The following is a 17811-nucleotide window of genomic DNA, read 5'->3' on the forward strand; positions in this document are numbered from 1 at the left end:
TAGTCTAGTAAGGAGTAAAGTAGAGTTTTAGCAGCGCTCGCACGTAAATATTAAAAGTTTTAGCCTGTAATATGCGATTAAGACTAAAAGTTTCTCTAATACTTGTTGGTCAGCGCCCAGTTGGACCTTTTAAAAACGTGACGGTATAGACATTTAAAAATAAGTTTTAGTTATCAATTTCAAATTTTTTTTTTGGATATTTCCCTGACTTAGCCTAACGCTAACCATGTTATAGAAATGTTTTATTGTAAAAATCAAAACCGATTTATTTTACGGTAAGAAAAGAAATTGGCATTAAGTTAGTATGATTTGATTATTTTAGAACAGTAATTACATTCTGTAAGGACTTGGTACCTTTTGTAAAAATATCATTTAAGTATTATATTTTTTTTGGTTTGTTGATAATATATTCTTATTGCTATGTTTAATTTTATTTTTACAAACATTTGACTTATTCTATTTAACTTATTACTAATAGTAATTATTACATATATTTAAAACATTATCCAATAAATTACCTCATCAGTTTTTTTTTGTTAATAAAATATAAGTGGTTAAAAAACGTAAAAGAAAAGGAATAACCAACCTGATACAACAGCAATAGTTCCAGCGTGATTTACAGCTAAACTTACAACCTTGACCTGATCAGATGCGTACGTTGAGTTAAATTTGACATTTACTAATTGAGGTGGATTGATAACGGACAAACTCGTTCTACCAAGTTGACCTCGAGTTGACTTACCCCATGAATAAATTTTACCGTCTCTTGTGCAAGCAACAGTAAAAGTACCACCGCAACCGACGTTTTCGTATCTACAGTTTTGTCGTTTATTAAAACGGCATACGACAAGTGTTTTCACTAACTAAATGATGAAATTTAATTACTAAAACAGTTTAGTTTTTAGTAACTACCTGTTTAAAAGATAATTAAGATACATAAAGTTCATTTTAGTCTAGCTGTCTTTAACTCATCACATAATTTAAATACTATTTTAATCAACCTTTTTTTATGTTTAATCTATAGTTAACAGACGTCTGTATAAAATTACTAGTATAAAACATTTTTAACAAAATCTAACTTAACATTGGGAACAGCAGTAACATGGTTTGGAAATCTTTCTTTTGTTTCCTGATTAAGGGTTGTTCCTAACTGACCACTACTATTGTTTCCAAATGTTATTAAATTTCCTTCTTCTGAAAGTTTTTATAAAACTTGTAAAAAACTAATTGAAACATATTACTTGATGGTTAAGATTTGTTTTCAAATAGTGATTAAACTTAAATCTTAAAAACAAAAGCATTTAAAATGAATACTAAAAAAACATATCAGCGTTTATAAAAAAAAAACTATGAACTTGTAACCACTGCAGAGTGTTGCATCCCTAAAGAAACTTGATGAATATTTCCAAGACATATTGGTTGTGTTTTCAATAGAGTAAAAACAGAACTGCCAGATGATTGTTCCACCATCACTTCACCATGAATTTGATCTAACCCTAGCCTTAAAACAATTATCAATAACATTTGCCGTAATTAAACCAAAACTAGTTCAATAAACTTTAAAAGCTTATCATCAATTAGAAAAAAAACGAAGACCATTTCTTACCAACCAAAGGTAAGGTTAGGGGATAACAGTGACAGTAAAATAAATCACAAATAATAAAAAAAAAACTAAGAAAAAAAATCGGTTTAGAATTGTGCGAGTGTGGGAATTGTAAGAATACTGAAGTTTTATCAATGTGACAATTAATCTCAGTACCCATTGATGTTAGACTTAATACTTAACCAAGGTACATTTTTTATTTTCAATGCACCTTATATTTTTAACTAAAAACTATACAAAGCAAAGTATATATTTAATGTAAGTTAGACATATTTGAACTTAATCTGTTAAAGGCCTTCTAGATCTTAATTAATTTTTGATTGCTATTATCAAAAGTTATGAAGTAAAATGAATGGTAATGAGTAAAAATCAGTTGAAAAACAATACCTAAACTGAAATAAATAGCTAGATATGTTTAAAATTGTTTAAAGTTTTCTTGTGTACAAGCAAATAGATCTAAATTACTAATACTAATAAAATTATTTCAGTTAAGCAAAATACTAAATTTAAACTGGTATGTAAAATCTACTAACTGTTTCGTTCATGGTTGCCACTGATCGAGCTAAGAAAAATTTTCTTACTTTTCCTGACTTTTTACCAAAATTTTCCTGACTTTTCCAAATCAAACTCTTAAATTAAACTTGTTCTAAAATACATAATCTAACACTTGAAACTATATAAAGCTTTCAATCTAATTTTGATACAGCTTAAAAACAACAGTTTTTTGCTAAATTCTATCATCAAACTTCCAGTACATGACTTGAACCATCTGTGTATGATTTATGTTTGTAATAAACAGCTCTATCAGCAAAATACTTGTATTATTACCTTATAAACACAGCTTGTCTGAAAAAAGACACAATTTTTTAGCATTTCCTAGCATAAATGTATCTAGATAAACAAACGAAATATAAGGAACTTTTTCAACTAAAACCTTAAATCAATAAGGAACTTTCACAACTAAAACCTTAAAACAATAACGAACTTGTACAGTTAAAACCTTAAAACAATAAAGAACTTAATACTGTTTTTTTTAAATGTATGTACTTTGATAAAAAACTTTGATTTTAAAATTATGCTAGATAAACTTTTGTGTATATATCACAGTTTCACTATGGAATCCTTGCTACAGATCATCAATACCAAAAAGCTTACAAAATATGCTTGTTCAAGTAGGAAACTTGTTCAATATGTTAATAGAAAACTTTTGCAGTTTTATAAAGGATATTTTACTAATTTATACCAGATGAAAGCATTAGAAATAAAATTAAATATTTTTGTAAATTTCTAGGAAAATTTTTGTATTTTTTTCTGACTTAAATATTTAAATTTCCTGATTTTTCCTGACATTTTTTCAAAACCCCCCATTTTTTCCTGACTTTTGTCATTTTTTAAAATTTTTCCTGACTTTTCCTGACCGAGTGGCAACCCTGTTCGTTACGCCAGCCATTTTACATTATAGATAATAAGAAGTAAAAACTTAAGTTTAGAAAATCAATCTAACCTGTTATGTACGTTTGAACCACAAGCAAGAAGTTTTTTAGACTTTGTAAGAAGCATTGAACAGTCTACGCCACAATAAACTGATTCTACATTATAATTTTCACTCAACTGAGGAACCATAGTTGGTATATTACAAGTTTTATTGTTATTCAGTCCTAACCTTCCTAAAATTGATTCAAAAGTACAACAATATATTTTTATAAGTTATAAGATTAAATTGTTTGTAAATAAATTTTAATAAAATAAAAATTTTAATACACATAAAACAAGATTTAACTGTAAAACTTTAAACTTCTTTATTAAACTCTAACTTATAAACTAACTTAAACTAATTAATATTAAATCAAATCAAAAACAACAAGAACACTTTAAGAAACACAGAAATTAGATACATCAATAGAAACTCCAATCATCCTAAAATCATTAAAAAGAACTTACCGGCAATGATAGAAAATAGACTGATTAAATTATCTAAAAACATGATATTTTTGAGCAAAATATATGCAACATACCGAAACGCTTTAGACAAATCATATTTTAATCATAAACTGACTTATAAGGAACATTTTGACAAACAGAAAAAGAAAAGAAACAGAACAAGAAAAATAATTTATTTCAATCCACCATTTTGCAAATCAGTAAAAACAAATATAGGAAAAATGTTTTTTGAATTAATCAACAAGCATTTTAATCAAAACAACAGTCTAAACAAGTTAATAAATAAAAACAACTGTAAGTTGGCGTATAGTTGTATGAGCAACATAAAAATGTTAATCCAAGGACACAACAATAAAACTTTAAATAATATATAAAAAACTGTAAATACTGACACAGAAGAGCCACTATGTAATTGTAGAAACAAGAACTTATGCCCGCTAAAAAACAAATGCCTAACCAAGAACGTTATCTATAAAGCTACGATTACGACAAAAAAAGAAATAAAGCAATATGTAAGGAGCACGGAAGAAACTTTAAAACCAGGTGGTATAGCCATAATAGTGATATGAAAGTTCAGAAGGAAAACGGAACCGAACTGTCCAAATATATTTGGAAGCTAAAACGCAATAACACTAACAACAACATTAAATGGGAAATTTTACACCACATCGGGAATATGAGGAAACCGCAGAGTATCTGCAGGACCTGCACCTATGAAAAGATGGAAATAGCGAACGCTGACGGGGAAACTTCTTTAAATAAAAGGAACGAATTAATATGTTCATGTGTACAATTTAAAAAGATTTATTTTAAAACTTAACAACATTTTTGATAAATAATCACTATTTTAACTTGTACAAGCAAATATTTAAACCAATATATAATTACGTCACAACACAATAGTCAAACTTATTTAAACAAGTAAATTTAGCCTATTGCTTTAGTTGTAGATATGTTTTTTTTTTTAGTTGTTTACAAATTAAGTCTGCTAAATGTTAGTATACTTAATAAAATATTTATTTGTTTGAGTTTTAAGATTATATTATTAAAAAAAAATTAACCTAATAACATTATGATTTTCATATATTAGTAACTTTAAACTATAAGTTTTATTTAGATTTTATTCAGTTTTTTGCTTTATTTTTTAATTTTTAGTTTCTTTTATTTCAAGTTTAGCCTATTGTCTTCCTGCATGTTATTGTTAAAAATTTTACAGATTTTATTCAACTGATGATCTCATTTGACTAGTTTCAAGCGAGTGAAACATTGTATTGTTAATAAAATTTAAAATTGATCATTCTCCTTATATTTAAGTTGATAACTTTTATTGTCATCTTTAAAGTAAAAAGTACACAAAGTTAGACTTTTAATAGACTATATTTTGTTAAGATATGAAATAATTTTTGCATGTATTATTACCTATTTTAAGTTTTGAATTATTATAGTTATAGTTATTATATTAAGATTTTATTTTATTATCAAGTTAGATTCATCGTAAATTATATTCTCTATAGTGATATCTTAACTTTTTTTTTTCATTTCTCTATATACTTAGATATTTTTCAAATTTTATTTAACATTCTAAATTCAACCCTTATCTACCTTTTGCTTAACAAACATTTTTCAAAAAAAAGCTATTTTATTCTAAATCATAAGATAACTGTGGTAAAAACAGCAATAATGCTTTCAAAAATTTTTTTCAGTATTTACCCCCCTTTCTTTCTTTTAAATATTATTACATTATATATTAACCATAGGAACAATGTGTTTAATATTAATAGCCAACTCTATAATATCTTACTTTATAAAATTTTGATTTTTAAATCCATTTGATTTCAATACCTCACTTTATACTGCTGTTCAACTGTTTGTGTTAAGAGCTTATAATTTAATAACTTTTGTTTTAAAGGTTTTTTAGCATTAATATTTCTCTAAACTGTCTTTTTTTTAATTTTAGTTTTGTCAACAAAAAACTTCATGCACACAATTTTTTTTTTTTTTTTGTCATTTTTACCACTATCATTTTTTTATAGATTTATACGCTTTGCGGTGAAATCCGCTTTAAAATCCGCTTTGCGTTGAAACACTGTAATTGTTTCTCTCTAAAATATTAAACTATTAATTTCTAATCTCTCCTGCGGATAGATTACTCTGTTCAATTTTGTTTCAATCTCAATACTTAAAGGTTTAATTTGACAAAATTTACCATATTTGGGTTTATAAATAAATTATTGCTTAAATTATCATTGCAAAACACCGTAAACGAAAAAAAAACTTAAAATACTTATACACTCTGTTAAGCACCAGATGTTTTGAATTTACTTGGCAATTAGTTTTATTTTTTTTTACAAAATCTAGGATTTTAGGTTGGTCATGTGAGTGTCAGAAACCAATAATGATTTAAAATCTTTATGTATTAATGGGTGCCTTTATTCATATTTTACTCGTAACTTAAGTAAAAATTTAAAAAGTATACGTTTGCAACGACACTTTTAAAGTTTTATAAAAACCTGCAAGTTTTCTGAATTGTAGATATTAAGTCTTATCAAAGAAAAAAAAATGCTTCTCAAAACCAAATTAGTATAACTTATAAAAAAAACAATAACACACCGTTTTCACCTCTTCCCCAAGCAAAAACTTCTCCGTCAGTAGATACTGCCAGCATATGATATGATCCACTTGATATGTGTGACAATTCATAACCGAGTAATTTTTCAACTATCATTGGCTAAATCGTTTTATTCATATTTTACATAAAATCATAAAGTACTTTGAGTAAAATTTGAAATATATTTCATACTATCACTAATTTTTCCCCAATAGAATTAAAAAATTTCATGAATTAAAAAACCAATTAAAAAATGAATCAAGTTGGAGACACTAGAAAACAGTTTTCTTTCTCATGATAATCCAGGTCACTTAAAAGATAATTTAGAAGCAAGAAGTTCAGCTGCATTGAAAATAACTGGTTCTCTGAAGTTTACAGTTTTCTTAAACTTCATAACTTAAGTAATCAGGTTGGCCACTAGGTTTTTAGAAATTTCTACCACAGGGTTCGTGCGCGAAATTTTTTTCATTTAGCCTGACTGGGACCAATTTAGCCTGACATTTTTTTAAAGTAAGAAAAATCTCTTTTAGAAGTCATTTTAGATATTGATGGGTCTTAATTAGTACTATCATAGTCTCCGAATTCAACTAGCTTTATCTCAAAAACATTTTGAGCTTTAAAAATCTGCAAAAAGCAACTCATAGCTTAGTTACAACTCAATAAAATAAGACTAAATTGTGAAAAAGGTGATTGACCCCCTATGCCCTTAACATAACAGATTCAGTGATAAGTTTTAAAATTAGTGTTATATCTATACTAGTGTAAAAATTAAATATACATTACTAAAGACAATTTTTCAATTTAATTAAGCACTAAGTAAAAACATTATAACCAGAAGATTTATATTAAAACAACGTGCATTGTCTTGTTTTATTAAAATTTAAAATGAAACGCTTACACGAGTATTGAAGTTCAAACAAACAGCTAAGTTGTTGAACTAAACTTTAATGTTTAAACTGTGTTTTTTTTTATGTATTTTCATAATTATGACGTATATAATCTACTCAAAACAAAACGATGAAGATTCATAATAAATTTTTAGAAATTCAACAAAAGTTTTAAGCATTTATTTTTACAAATACTGACTGATTTTGTCTTAAATAACTAAATCATTATTTAGAAATAAATTCACATCTTTCTCAATTCTTTTTAATAAAAAAGTGTGAAGCATTTGAACTGAGAAAAACTGAGATTCTCAAATTTTTAAATAAAAAAACTGATTTAGCCTGACGTTTTTCAACTTTTTTCAAAAAAACTGATTTAGCCTGACTTAGCCTGACGCGCACGAACCCTGCTACCAGGTTCTTAAACGTACACATTTTTGGTCTATTTCTATATTGAAATAAAGGTTAAGGTAAAAAACTGTCATAAATAGTATAACAACATTGAAAATACACTGTTAAAGTATCTTAAATGTGGTTTTCATGAAAAAAAATTGATGATGACAAAAAATTACCAGCTATATGATAGATTTCTCGTTTCAATCGAAATTTTACTACTTTACATATAAAAATTGTTTAAATCCTGGTCTTCCAGATTTTTTTCAAGATTTTTCAAATTTTAGGTCTTTTTAGCCTCCCTTGTCAATTTTCAGGTTTTTCCAGGATTCCAGGTTTAGTGGCCACCCTGAGTAATATTTGTGAAAGATTATTTGATAAAATTTATGAGAGAGTAAACCTTTTTTTTATGTACGTTTAAGAATGATCTTGTACACCAACCCGACCCTTAAGACCATTTACTAGGGCAATTCGTCCTCGAAATAAAAAAGTGTTTGTTTTTATGATTGGTAATTATAGTGTATTCATAAGTTAACTAACTAATTTTGATGAGGCAGTCTTTTTATGAAAGGATAGAAGTTTTTAATGTCAAAGTTAATAAAACAATAATGTAACTGGTCTTTAATAGTATCTTACCACCTTATAACTTCGCCTGTGTTCATTCATTGAGTTAACTTTTAATTTTGAACTTTTTCAGCAGCATGATTTTTAGCTTTAACCAATTACGAATAATAAATCAAATAATAATAAAAACTTTAATAAAGATAGCGCTAGTATTGAAGCTGCTACTGACAGAGGCAAACTAAAAGTTTATGAAAGAATCAGAAAAGTAGTTGAAAACACAAAAAAGTTTACACCACCTTTGCATTCTGAAACTGGAGAAATCTTAAACGGTAGAAATTCACAGTTTGTGATATGGGTGTAAGTCTTTTTTCTTCTTTTTTAAACAAAACATTGTTACTAATGCACTTAATCACATGAATATCCTGTCAACGATGGATGACCAAAATTTCGAATCAACTATGGAAGAAATTAGTTAAGCCTTTACTGAGATGCAGTCACGGAGCTTGGTATGTTTCTTCAAATCTGCAGAAACGTATACACCTTTGCGAAAAAAACGCGCTTTTGTTTTAATTCTTAAGCTTAAAATGACCCTGCTTTCTTAACTTTTAGTTTTTTTTTCTACTTAGTTTTGGCCTTCTATAGATAATTTTCAAATATAAACACTCTTTAGCACTTGTAATGTCTAAAAAATTTATTAAATTATATATATTTAACTCAGCTCAGATTCTCTTTATCAAAAAGGAATGCAATGTAAAAAAAATCTTTTTAAAAGCTACAGATTTTCAAATGTGAAATAATGCAAATTAAAATCAAAATTCATTTGAAAATGCTTTGTTAAAAATTCACTACAACACGACAACAATAAGACAGGTAATGACAAGTTGAAATCGAGCAGGAGCAACTTGAGCTAAGACAACTTAAGATGGGGCAACTTGAGCAGGGGAAAATCAGCAGGCATAGAATAGTTTTAGTTTAAAAAATTAGTTATAACTATTAAGAAACGTAATTTTTCAATTGAAGTTTTTTTATAGTTTCTTTAAATTTTTAGAAAACAATTATTTGGCTACATTGACAAATTGATGTAGTTGTAATATAAAAAGGTCTTAAATTAATTCAAAACAAAAGTTTTCAGTTAGGATTTTTTTTATTCTCCGCAGCTTTTAACAAAAATACCACGCGATACCACTGGTGTGTAGCAACGTAAACTGCCTTGTATACAATTATTTCTCATACATCAATATTATTTTGAATATTTCCACAAAACTCCGAAAGTTGTACAGTTAACAACATTACTGTTTTCGAATTAAATTGTGATTTTCTTATACTTATTTTCAATGAGAGTATTGTCGGTTTACGCAAGTAGGAACACATAAAGAATCATATGGGATGTGGAGCAACATAAATTGTCTTGTATACAGTTATCACTCATACTTCATAATTACATTCATTTTTGAAGTATTAACATAACTGCATACTTTCATATCAAATTAAATAACATTAGAGGTAGTTTAAATTGCTCTGTACCCGCTACGTCGTCATTACGCGTCGTCCCTGATTTTTTTGTTATTTTGCAGATTCGAAACTTTTTACAGCTAGCTACGTCCTGCTGAGATGACTCCATGGGAAGCACAAAGCTTAGACAGCACATCAGTCATTCGTCATTTTCAGCCCTGCTAATGAATGCTTTAAGCCCATGACATTTAAGTAAAATGTTGGACGGAAGGTATTGTGCGGCAAGACATGCTTGATTTTAAGACTGGAAATATATAAAATGATGGCTCTACATCGGATTGCAAAAGCCACAAAGAGCTTCTGTTCTTGGAGTTGCTGGTGAAAATTCTGCACGTGTAGTTCTTTTTCGAGTTCAGAAGCTGGGTGAAAGAGTATATGCCGAGTCGTAATGTGGGTTTAGATTTAACTATTATCTACATAAGCATGTAGATCCACTTATATATTTTTCTCTGTACAACAGCTGCAAGAGAAATGCAATGAAAAGAACGTGCTTTTGTATATTACTCTTATTTACCTCACTAAAGCTTTAGATTTAGGAAGTAGGTTAATACTCTTTGCAATTATTTTAGCTCACTTGAATGTTGTAAAGTCTTTCCACACCCACACAAAAGCATTTATCCAATATATAGTATCTGATTCATTTGAAATCAAAAATGAGCTAAATGAGCGTATTTGATCCCAAATCTTTTTGGAATTTTATTTTCATTGCTAATAAAAAACTAATTTTTTAAATACCTAATTTTTTTTTCCATCAATATTGTGCTGCATCACTGTGTTTGTATTCCTTTTAGTGTTATGTACATAGTTAATTTTTTAGCACAATATGCTTAGCTGATAGATGGACATTTAATAATAAAATTATTAATGTGATTATTGTTATTATTGTAAATGTGCTATTTAAAAAAATAGTACTGATAAAAGTTAACAAAAAAACAAGTTTTAAAATCTATTATATAATTATTGAACTACCGGATCCAGGCCATTTTTTGTTTGGATCCAAATCCAGCCGGATCCTAATAAAAAAAATCGAATCCAGATCTTTATATATATTTTTTAATTCATATTAATATATATTAAATGAGTCAAGCGAAACAGACTTATTAAAGTTTAGTTAATTCAACCATTTTTTTTGAAACATACAGGTACATACACTTATTAGAGTAAAAATAGTGAATGTTTACTTAAAAGTTTCTTGCAGATTAGATTCTTCTATTAACTCTAAAAATTTAGATCTATTTATAAAGTTAAAATATTTTTTTTTTGTAAAACATTTTTAAATTTTAATGTATTCAATTTGTTAAAAGTTTTAATTAACTACAGTAACCTCTCGCTTATTTACGCACCTTGTGTCCACAGAAAAAGTTCGTAAAGATATGAGAGATTGTAAAGATACGAGAGATACCAAATATACTTACTATAATGGCTGTTTTTTGATATTGCTTTTAGTTAAAAACAGACTGGGGTTTCCCACTTTTAACAGTTTGTTTACTTTATTTATGAATATGAAAACAAATGATAAAACTGTAAATTTAAAAAAATGTACTTAAATTATTTAAAATAATAATACTTGTAGAAAAATTTTACTAATTTTTATAAAAAGTAGATATTATCTTTATTTAGATGTGACTTATTTGATACTTAACATTTATATTATATCCTACTTAGCAAATTAAATTTATAATTAAGTATTTAGTTACAATTAAGAAATAATGTTGTGTCTATATTAAACTCTGTGTTGCTCTATTTATATATAGGGCAAGAGTGTTGTGTTATTTATTTGTGCTTTATACTCTCGTTATTTCATTACACTTTCATTATTTAACACAGTCATTATTCTTTGAGAATTTTAGTTTAATCTCTTATTGTTAACATAATTACTGATATACTGAGGTATATCTAGATGTTTATCAAATAACCCAGGAACATAAGTTTACAAAGTCTAAAGATATAGAGCTGAAATAGCATTTTTAAAAATACTTTAAAATATAAGAATAAAATAAACCTAATTTGTGCACTATTAAAATAAACTAAAATTTTAATTTTTAGAATTATTAGAATTCTAAAATGCGTAACTAAACGAGAGTGCGTAACGTCATGAGTGCGTAAAGATGCGAGAGGTTACTGTATTTTATTCTCACTTAGTTATATCAAATAATGTAAAAACTCTACAAACACAGCTCTTTTAATACTTGGTTACTTTAACTTTAAGAGGCAGCAATTGTTTAACAAATGTTTTAATTTTAAAAAATAAGTTATTTCTTAGTCCTGGTTTAGATGAAAAATAGTATATAGTAGTATAAATTATTTCTGTGAAAAGTTTAAAATTTTGTTGAACAATTGCTGCCTCTTGAAGTTATAGTAACCTATTATTTTAAACACTTTATTCTATGAATATAAACATTAAGTATTTTCTTAAGGATAGTTTTTAAATTAAACAACAATGGCAGTCACAAACTCAGTAGACTAAGTACACTCAGGATAACTCTGGATGTCTTTTTAATTTCTTAAATATTTTAAATAACTCAAGACACTAATGCCTAGTTGAACATTTTTTTAAATTACTTATGCTAACTAAGTTTTTATTGTAAAAAAACTCTGCGTAGTTTTAAGATTTCTTTAAACTTCAAAACTGCTTTTTTTAAATACTAAATGAGAATAAAATGAACCAGTAACAATACTTTGTTATTACTTATTTTGTTTTATATAAATAAATTTATTGAAATACTTGAATATAAAAGTTTATTTAATTACTTTTATCCCTTTAGCTATCTCTTATTACACTTTGACAAATTACCACAAAATAAGTTTAATAAACATCAAACTTGGCAGAATTTGAATTTTTTGTTATTTTTAAATGAAAAATGTTTATAAGGTATAAATATCTAGAAAAAGGAATACTTTTTAGGATATTAAAAAATCAGGATCTTGGTCAAAGTAGTCAAGTTCCGCCTAATAAACTTAAAGCTCAACAACCTAAAAATGATGTTCCCTAATTTTTTAGTCTTAATATTCTACAATTAAATCGGAAACAAGTGCAAACTTTCACGAATGTGAGCAACAAAATTCTGTTGATCAAGAGATTAAGACAGAAAGTTCTTTTGACTGAAGAAAAGTTATCTGCTGAAGAATTTAAAGAAGCTAAAGTCTTATATTGGTGTAACTCGAGCAAAAAAAAAACACAAATCTTGCCAGGTTTGCAAGAAGGTATCTTTTGGCACCACCATCTTCTGCTTTTTCTGAAAGGTTATTTTCAGAAGTTAGTAACTTGTACGAACATAAGCGAAATCGATTGCTTCCAAATACCGGCTTAAAACTTTTATTTTCTTACCACAACTTTAAAAAAATAATTTTGTAGCTTAGCGGCGTTGGGGAAACGCTCAATTCCAACCCGAATCATTTTCACCCGAATCAAATCCAACCCGATCGATTCTAACCCAAACAATTCCCTTAAAATCAATTTTGCACGCCACTTTTAAACAGCATCACTTTATCACGGACAGTTATTTTTGCATACTGACAGTTTTGCATAGGTGCCACTTTTCCATAAATTATGACTTTTATATGACTGCTCTTGCAAAAGCGTGCTGTTTGCATGGCATCATTTTTTACTGGACTTTGCACCAGTCGTAACTTTTACAGGGTTAACTTTTTTTTAATTTGATAAAACTAAGTTGTTAAAAGTATTACAATTATTACAAATAAAATTAAAAACCATACTTTATCAACATCTTGAAAACTTCCATGTCCTAGACATCCGTTACTTCCACTACCAAACGTCATCAAGATACCTCGATCAGTGAGACACGCAGTATGTAGGTCACCACAAGCAACTCTGAAAAGAAACATAAACAGCAAATTTATTGTATAGTACTAGTACTACTAATTGCAGTGCTTGAAAAAATATTTGAAACTTTTCAAAAAAACTTTGAAAGTTGGCTCTTAAATAGTAGCAAGAATTAATTGTTATTAAAAATTCTAGCGTGGACAAAACTATCTATACTATTAAACAAATTATTAATAAGTTAAAGGCGATATACACATATATTTTTAATAGAAAACAAACTATGTACTTGAAGTTTAAAAACTGGATAGTAAATACTAGTGATAAGCAGAGACCTTGGTGTTTGGGTCACCAACCGATAAGACTTCACAAAACAAGAAAAGCATTTTACGAAACGTTACTAAATAAAAAAAAATACAGCTAGCTTATTCAACATTGTATCTTAATAATCATAAATTAGTAAACAAATAGGCATAATTTAAATGTTAACACAATTTTAGAATTAATTTAGTATAGTTTTATAAATTTAGGTTCTTTTGTTATCCTTAAAATGTTTTAAGACAAGCAAAAAATACATTTGTCAGTTTAATCAAATTTGAAACTTCCGATACTATTACTATTTTACTTAGTAAAAAAATAACCCTTTCTTATCAAGCTTACAAACAAATGCTTTAAAAATAAGAGCTAATGTTAAAAATTGAAATTTTTGTTTTGCACAACAACTTTATAAAAATCAATGTAAGTCTATAACTAAGTCTGAGGGCAGAAATTCTTACTCAGAATATAATTTGGTTTTTGAAAGGTTTTGATTTGTAAACCGTAGTTTTCCGTCTCGGTGGCTCATGAATTTTGTGGAAATTCATAAAAAATTAATTTGATATACAGTGTAAGAAATCTATGTAATTACTGCGTAACTTGACTTTAACTTAATTCTGATTTTTAAAATAAAAAGTATATATGATTCATAATTACAACTAAAAATCTTGAACACTAATTAGTTAGACAGCAATCTTATTAAACCTACTATCTATTAAACATGCTTTCAACCAGCACTTGTTTAACAATAAACAAAAAATAAACTTATTAAACCAAGGTAACTGTTAAAAACTAAAATACTTAGCTAATACAGATTTAGCAGAGAAATCAATTTGATTGAAAATTAGAAGTAAATATTGTTTTTTATTTATCTTAGTAGTTACCAATTTCACTGCTAAACATGTTTTCAAACTATGTAAAAAGCTGTGATAAAACAACCAAATGACATATATCCAAAAACAAATACAAATTTAAGTAATTACAAAGTTAATCTTAATGCTATTTGCAAAGAACATATGATAACTATTATAAAAAAATAAGTTGTGATGGAATTTCAAAAATTTTACATAAACAAAACATTATTAAAAGATGTTAGCTGCATTTTGAATTTTAATTAAACTTATAATAAATTTTATTTTAACATTCTTAATCGATAAATTTTTGTTCGAAATATACAAAACTGACTGCTTTATGGTAACAGCAGATTGTCCTTCTAAAAATCTAGGAATATACGAAGTTACATTATGTGAATCTCCTAGTGCTCCAGGAGGACTAGTGTTTGATGATGACTAAAATTAATTTATTCTGTTAAATTGTTTTAAAAACTTTATTGATAAATGTGTTCACAATTTTAAACTGGTAAAAATTATGGCATAAAAAATCCCTTTACTCAATTTTAATCTGTTATATTTTATAGCGAATTTATGTAGGAAAAATTTGAATTTAAACATAGTAAATATGATTAAAATTAATTAGTTGCATTTTTTTAACAACGAACTACATATTATTTATATCTATTTTTAATTAAAAAATGTTTAAATTACCAACTTCCCAAATAAGTAAACGTCCGTTTTCAGTAACACAAGCTTTCTTAGTTCGGCTTATTGTTGCCTGCACAACCTATAGAATAAACTATTGCAGTAAAATAGATAAAACAGATCATGCACACTATGAAACAAGCATATAGTGTTATAAAAATTTAAATTTACACTTACACTTAAAACTAAACAACTTTAAAAGACTATAATGTTAAAAACTAAACACTAGAATAAGTCATACTACTTATTCTAGCTGAATGTTTAATACTAAAATGTTACATAAATACAAAAAACAAACGTACACGGGTATCAGAATTCGGTAAAGGTAGTAGAATAGGTTGGGCATTACCAGCACCCCAAAAATTTACCGAGTAGTTTAACAGTTTTCTGCTTTGCTGTCGGTAAATAAAGATTTTTATATAACTAATTGAAAACATTATTACTCTGAGATTAGCAAATATTCTAAGTTAGCTATTACTCATTATATAGTTTGTAATAAAAATGTCCAATTCAGTAGTTTAAACTTGTATGTAAGAAGCTTATTAAAAGCATGTCCTAATGTAGCATCTTCAGTTTTTTTAAGAAGTTTTTTTAACTTGTTTATAACCTAAAAAATAATCTTTATCCGAGGGTAAAATGCATCGGTCCAAAAAACATGTCTAAATAGTTAAGTAAAACATTAATGTGTGTTTCAATTCAATAAATATTACTTGGTTTGTAGTAAGACTTTCAACACTTAATGCTGGTGAAGTATGTAAATTTGACCGCTTTGGTTGCAATTTTCCATCGGGGTTTACTTTTGGGTTTCTGTTTAATTTTTATTAAACAAGGAAATCTTCAACTAATTTGTATCAAAAGTACTTATTGATAAAGCAGTAAACAACTAAAACTCTATATTAAAATTTTAGATCAAAATACTAGATTGGTAAAACAAATTAAAATGAATGGCAATTTTTTCGTAGTTTAATTCTATTTTAAATACTTTATAAACAGGGTTCGTGCGCGAAATTTTTTTCATTTAGCCTGACTGGGAACAATTTAGCCTGACATTTTTTTAAAGTAAGAAAAAAAATCTCTTTTAGAAGTCATTTTAGATATTGATGGGTCTTAATTAGTACTATCATAGTCTCCGAATTCAACTAGCTTTATCTCAAAAACATTTTGAGCTTTAAAAATCTGCAAAAAGCAACTCATAGCTTAGTTACAACTCAATAAAATAATACTAAATTGCGAAAAAGGTGATTGACCCCTTATGCCCTTAACATAACAGATTCAGTGATAAGTTTTAAAATTAGTGTTATATCTATACTAGTGTAAAAATTAAATATACATTACTAAAGACAATTTTTCAATTTAATTAAGCACTAAGTAAAAACATTATAACCAGAAGATTTATATTAAAACAACGTGCATTGTCTTGTTTTATTAAAATTTAAAATGAAACGCTTACACGAGTATTGAAGTTCAAACAAACAGCTAAGTTGTTGAACTAAACTTTAATGTTTAAACTGTGTTTTTTTTATGTATTTTCATAATTATGACGTATATAATCTACTCAAAACAAAACGATGAAGATTCATAATAAATTTTTAGAGATTCAACAAAAGGTTTTAAGCATTTATTTTTACAAATACTGACTGATTTTGTCTTAAATAACTAAATCATTATTTAGAAATAAATTCACATCTTTCTCAATTCTTTTTAATCAAAAAGTGTGAAGCATTTGAACTGAGAAAAACTGAGATTCTCAAATTTTTAAATAAAAAAACTGATTTAGCCTGACGTTTTTTAACTTTTTTCAAAAAAACTGATTTAGCCTGACTTAGTCTGATTTAGCCTGACGCGCACGAACCCTGTATAAATGATTTTTTTTTATACTATTAGAAAAAGCTAACTATATCTTATAGTTCCTAACCCGTTACTTATGTATAAAGAAACTTAAAACAAAAATAAAGTGGTGTTTTTAATAACAGTTTATACCTTTTAGGTCAAGTGTGCACAAAATTTATTTTCCAGTAATTCACTGTGCACAGTTTTTGATAAGGTTAAGAAAACACTGCACTCAAGTAAAGCTTTTTCACTTTTCATCATAAGAATTTTGAATACCCTTTACAAAATTAAAACCGAACAAAATTAAATGGTATTCTGATAGTGCCAGATCAATTATGTTGCACAGTTAGATTTTCGTTTAAAGTAAATATTAAGTAAAATCTTTAGTCATGATGCATGAAATAGACTATAGCTAAAGTAACAAAAATTGTAAACATCTACAGCTATTTTACTTTAAAAACACACAAAATCATTGTTAAAATTATTAAGCTATGGTATCCAGTAAATTTAAAATATTTTAGACGTAAAATTGTGTATTTTTATTGTGCAAATATAGTTTAAGTATAGTTTAAAAAACAAACATTGAAAAAACATTGCATTAATCTAAGAAGCTACAAATAGAAATAAGCTAACGATAAAAAAAGGTTCTAATTTCAATTTCAAGAATTCAAATTAAAAAAAAAAAAATAGTTTAAAAATTACAACTAGTACGATAACCAGTAACTTAAGGACACATTTCTTGGGTATGAACTGCCGTACGTACTTTTTAGCTAAAATAAGTTATGATTTTAATAATTTTTTAAACTTTGAAATAAACAAATACCTGAAAGTATTAATACAAA

General features: G+C 26.8%; 1 protein-coding gene across 1 annotated transcript in view; it reads right to left on the reverse strand.

The window, feature by feature from the left end:
* Window positions 1-17811, reverse strand: part of LOC145844558 (serine/threonine-protein kinase Nek8-like) — a 49843-nt gene that overhangs the window by 1516 nt on the left and 30516 nt on the right. The window contains exons 8-17 of the mRNA XM_082951956.1: window positions 15850-15946; window positions 15442-15534; window positions 15150-15221; window positions 14787-14890; window positions 13223-13337; window positions 6155-6272; window positions 3108-3270; window positions 1356-1501; window positions 1080-1194; window positions 587-813 (exon numbers count right to left, since the gene is read on the reverse strand). Of these exons, the coding sequence (XP_082808082.1) occupies window positions 587-813; window positions 1080-1194; window positions 1356-1501; window positions 3108-3270; window positions 6155-6272; window positions 13223-13337; window positions 14787-14890; window positions 15150-15221; window positions 15442-15534; window positions 15850-15946 (1250 nt within the window). The remainder of the gene's footprint in view (window positions 1-586; window positions 814-1079; window positions 1195-1355; window positions 1502-3107; window positions 3271-6154; window positions 6273-13222; window positions 13338-14786; window positions 14891-15149; window positions 15222-15441; window positions 15535-15849; window positions 15947-17811) is intronic.

Source organism: Thalia democratica, chromosome 9, assembly GCF_965202585.1.
Source record: "Thalia democratica chromosome 9, ktThaDemo2.hap1.1, whole genome shotgun sequence".
NCBI classification, from domain to species: Eukaryota; Metazoa; Chordata; class Thaliacea; order Salpida; family Salpidae; genus Thalia; species Thalia democratica.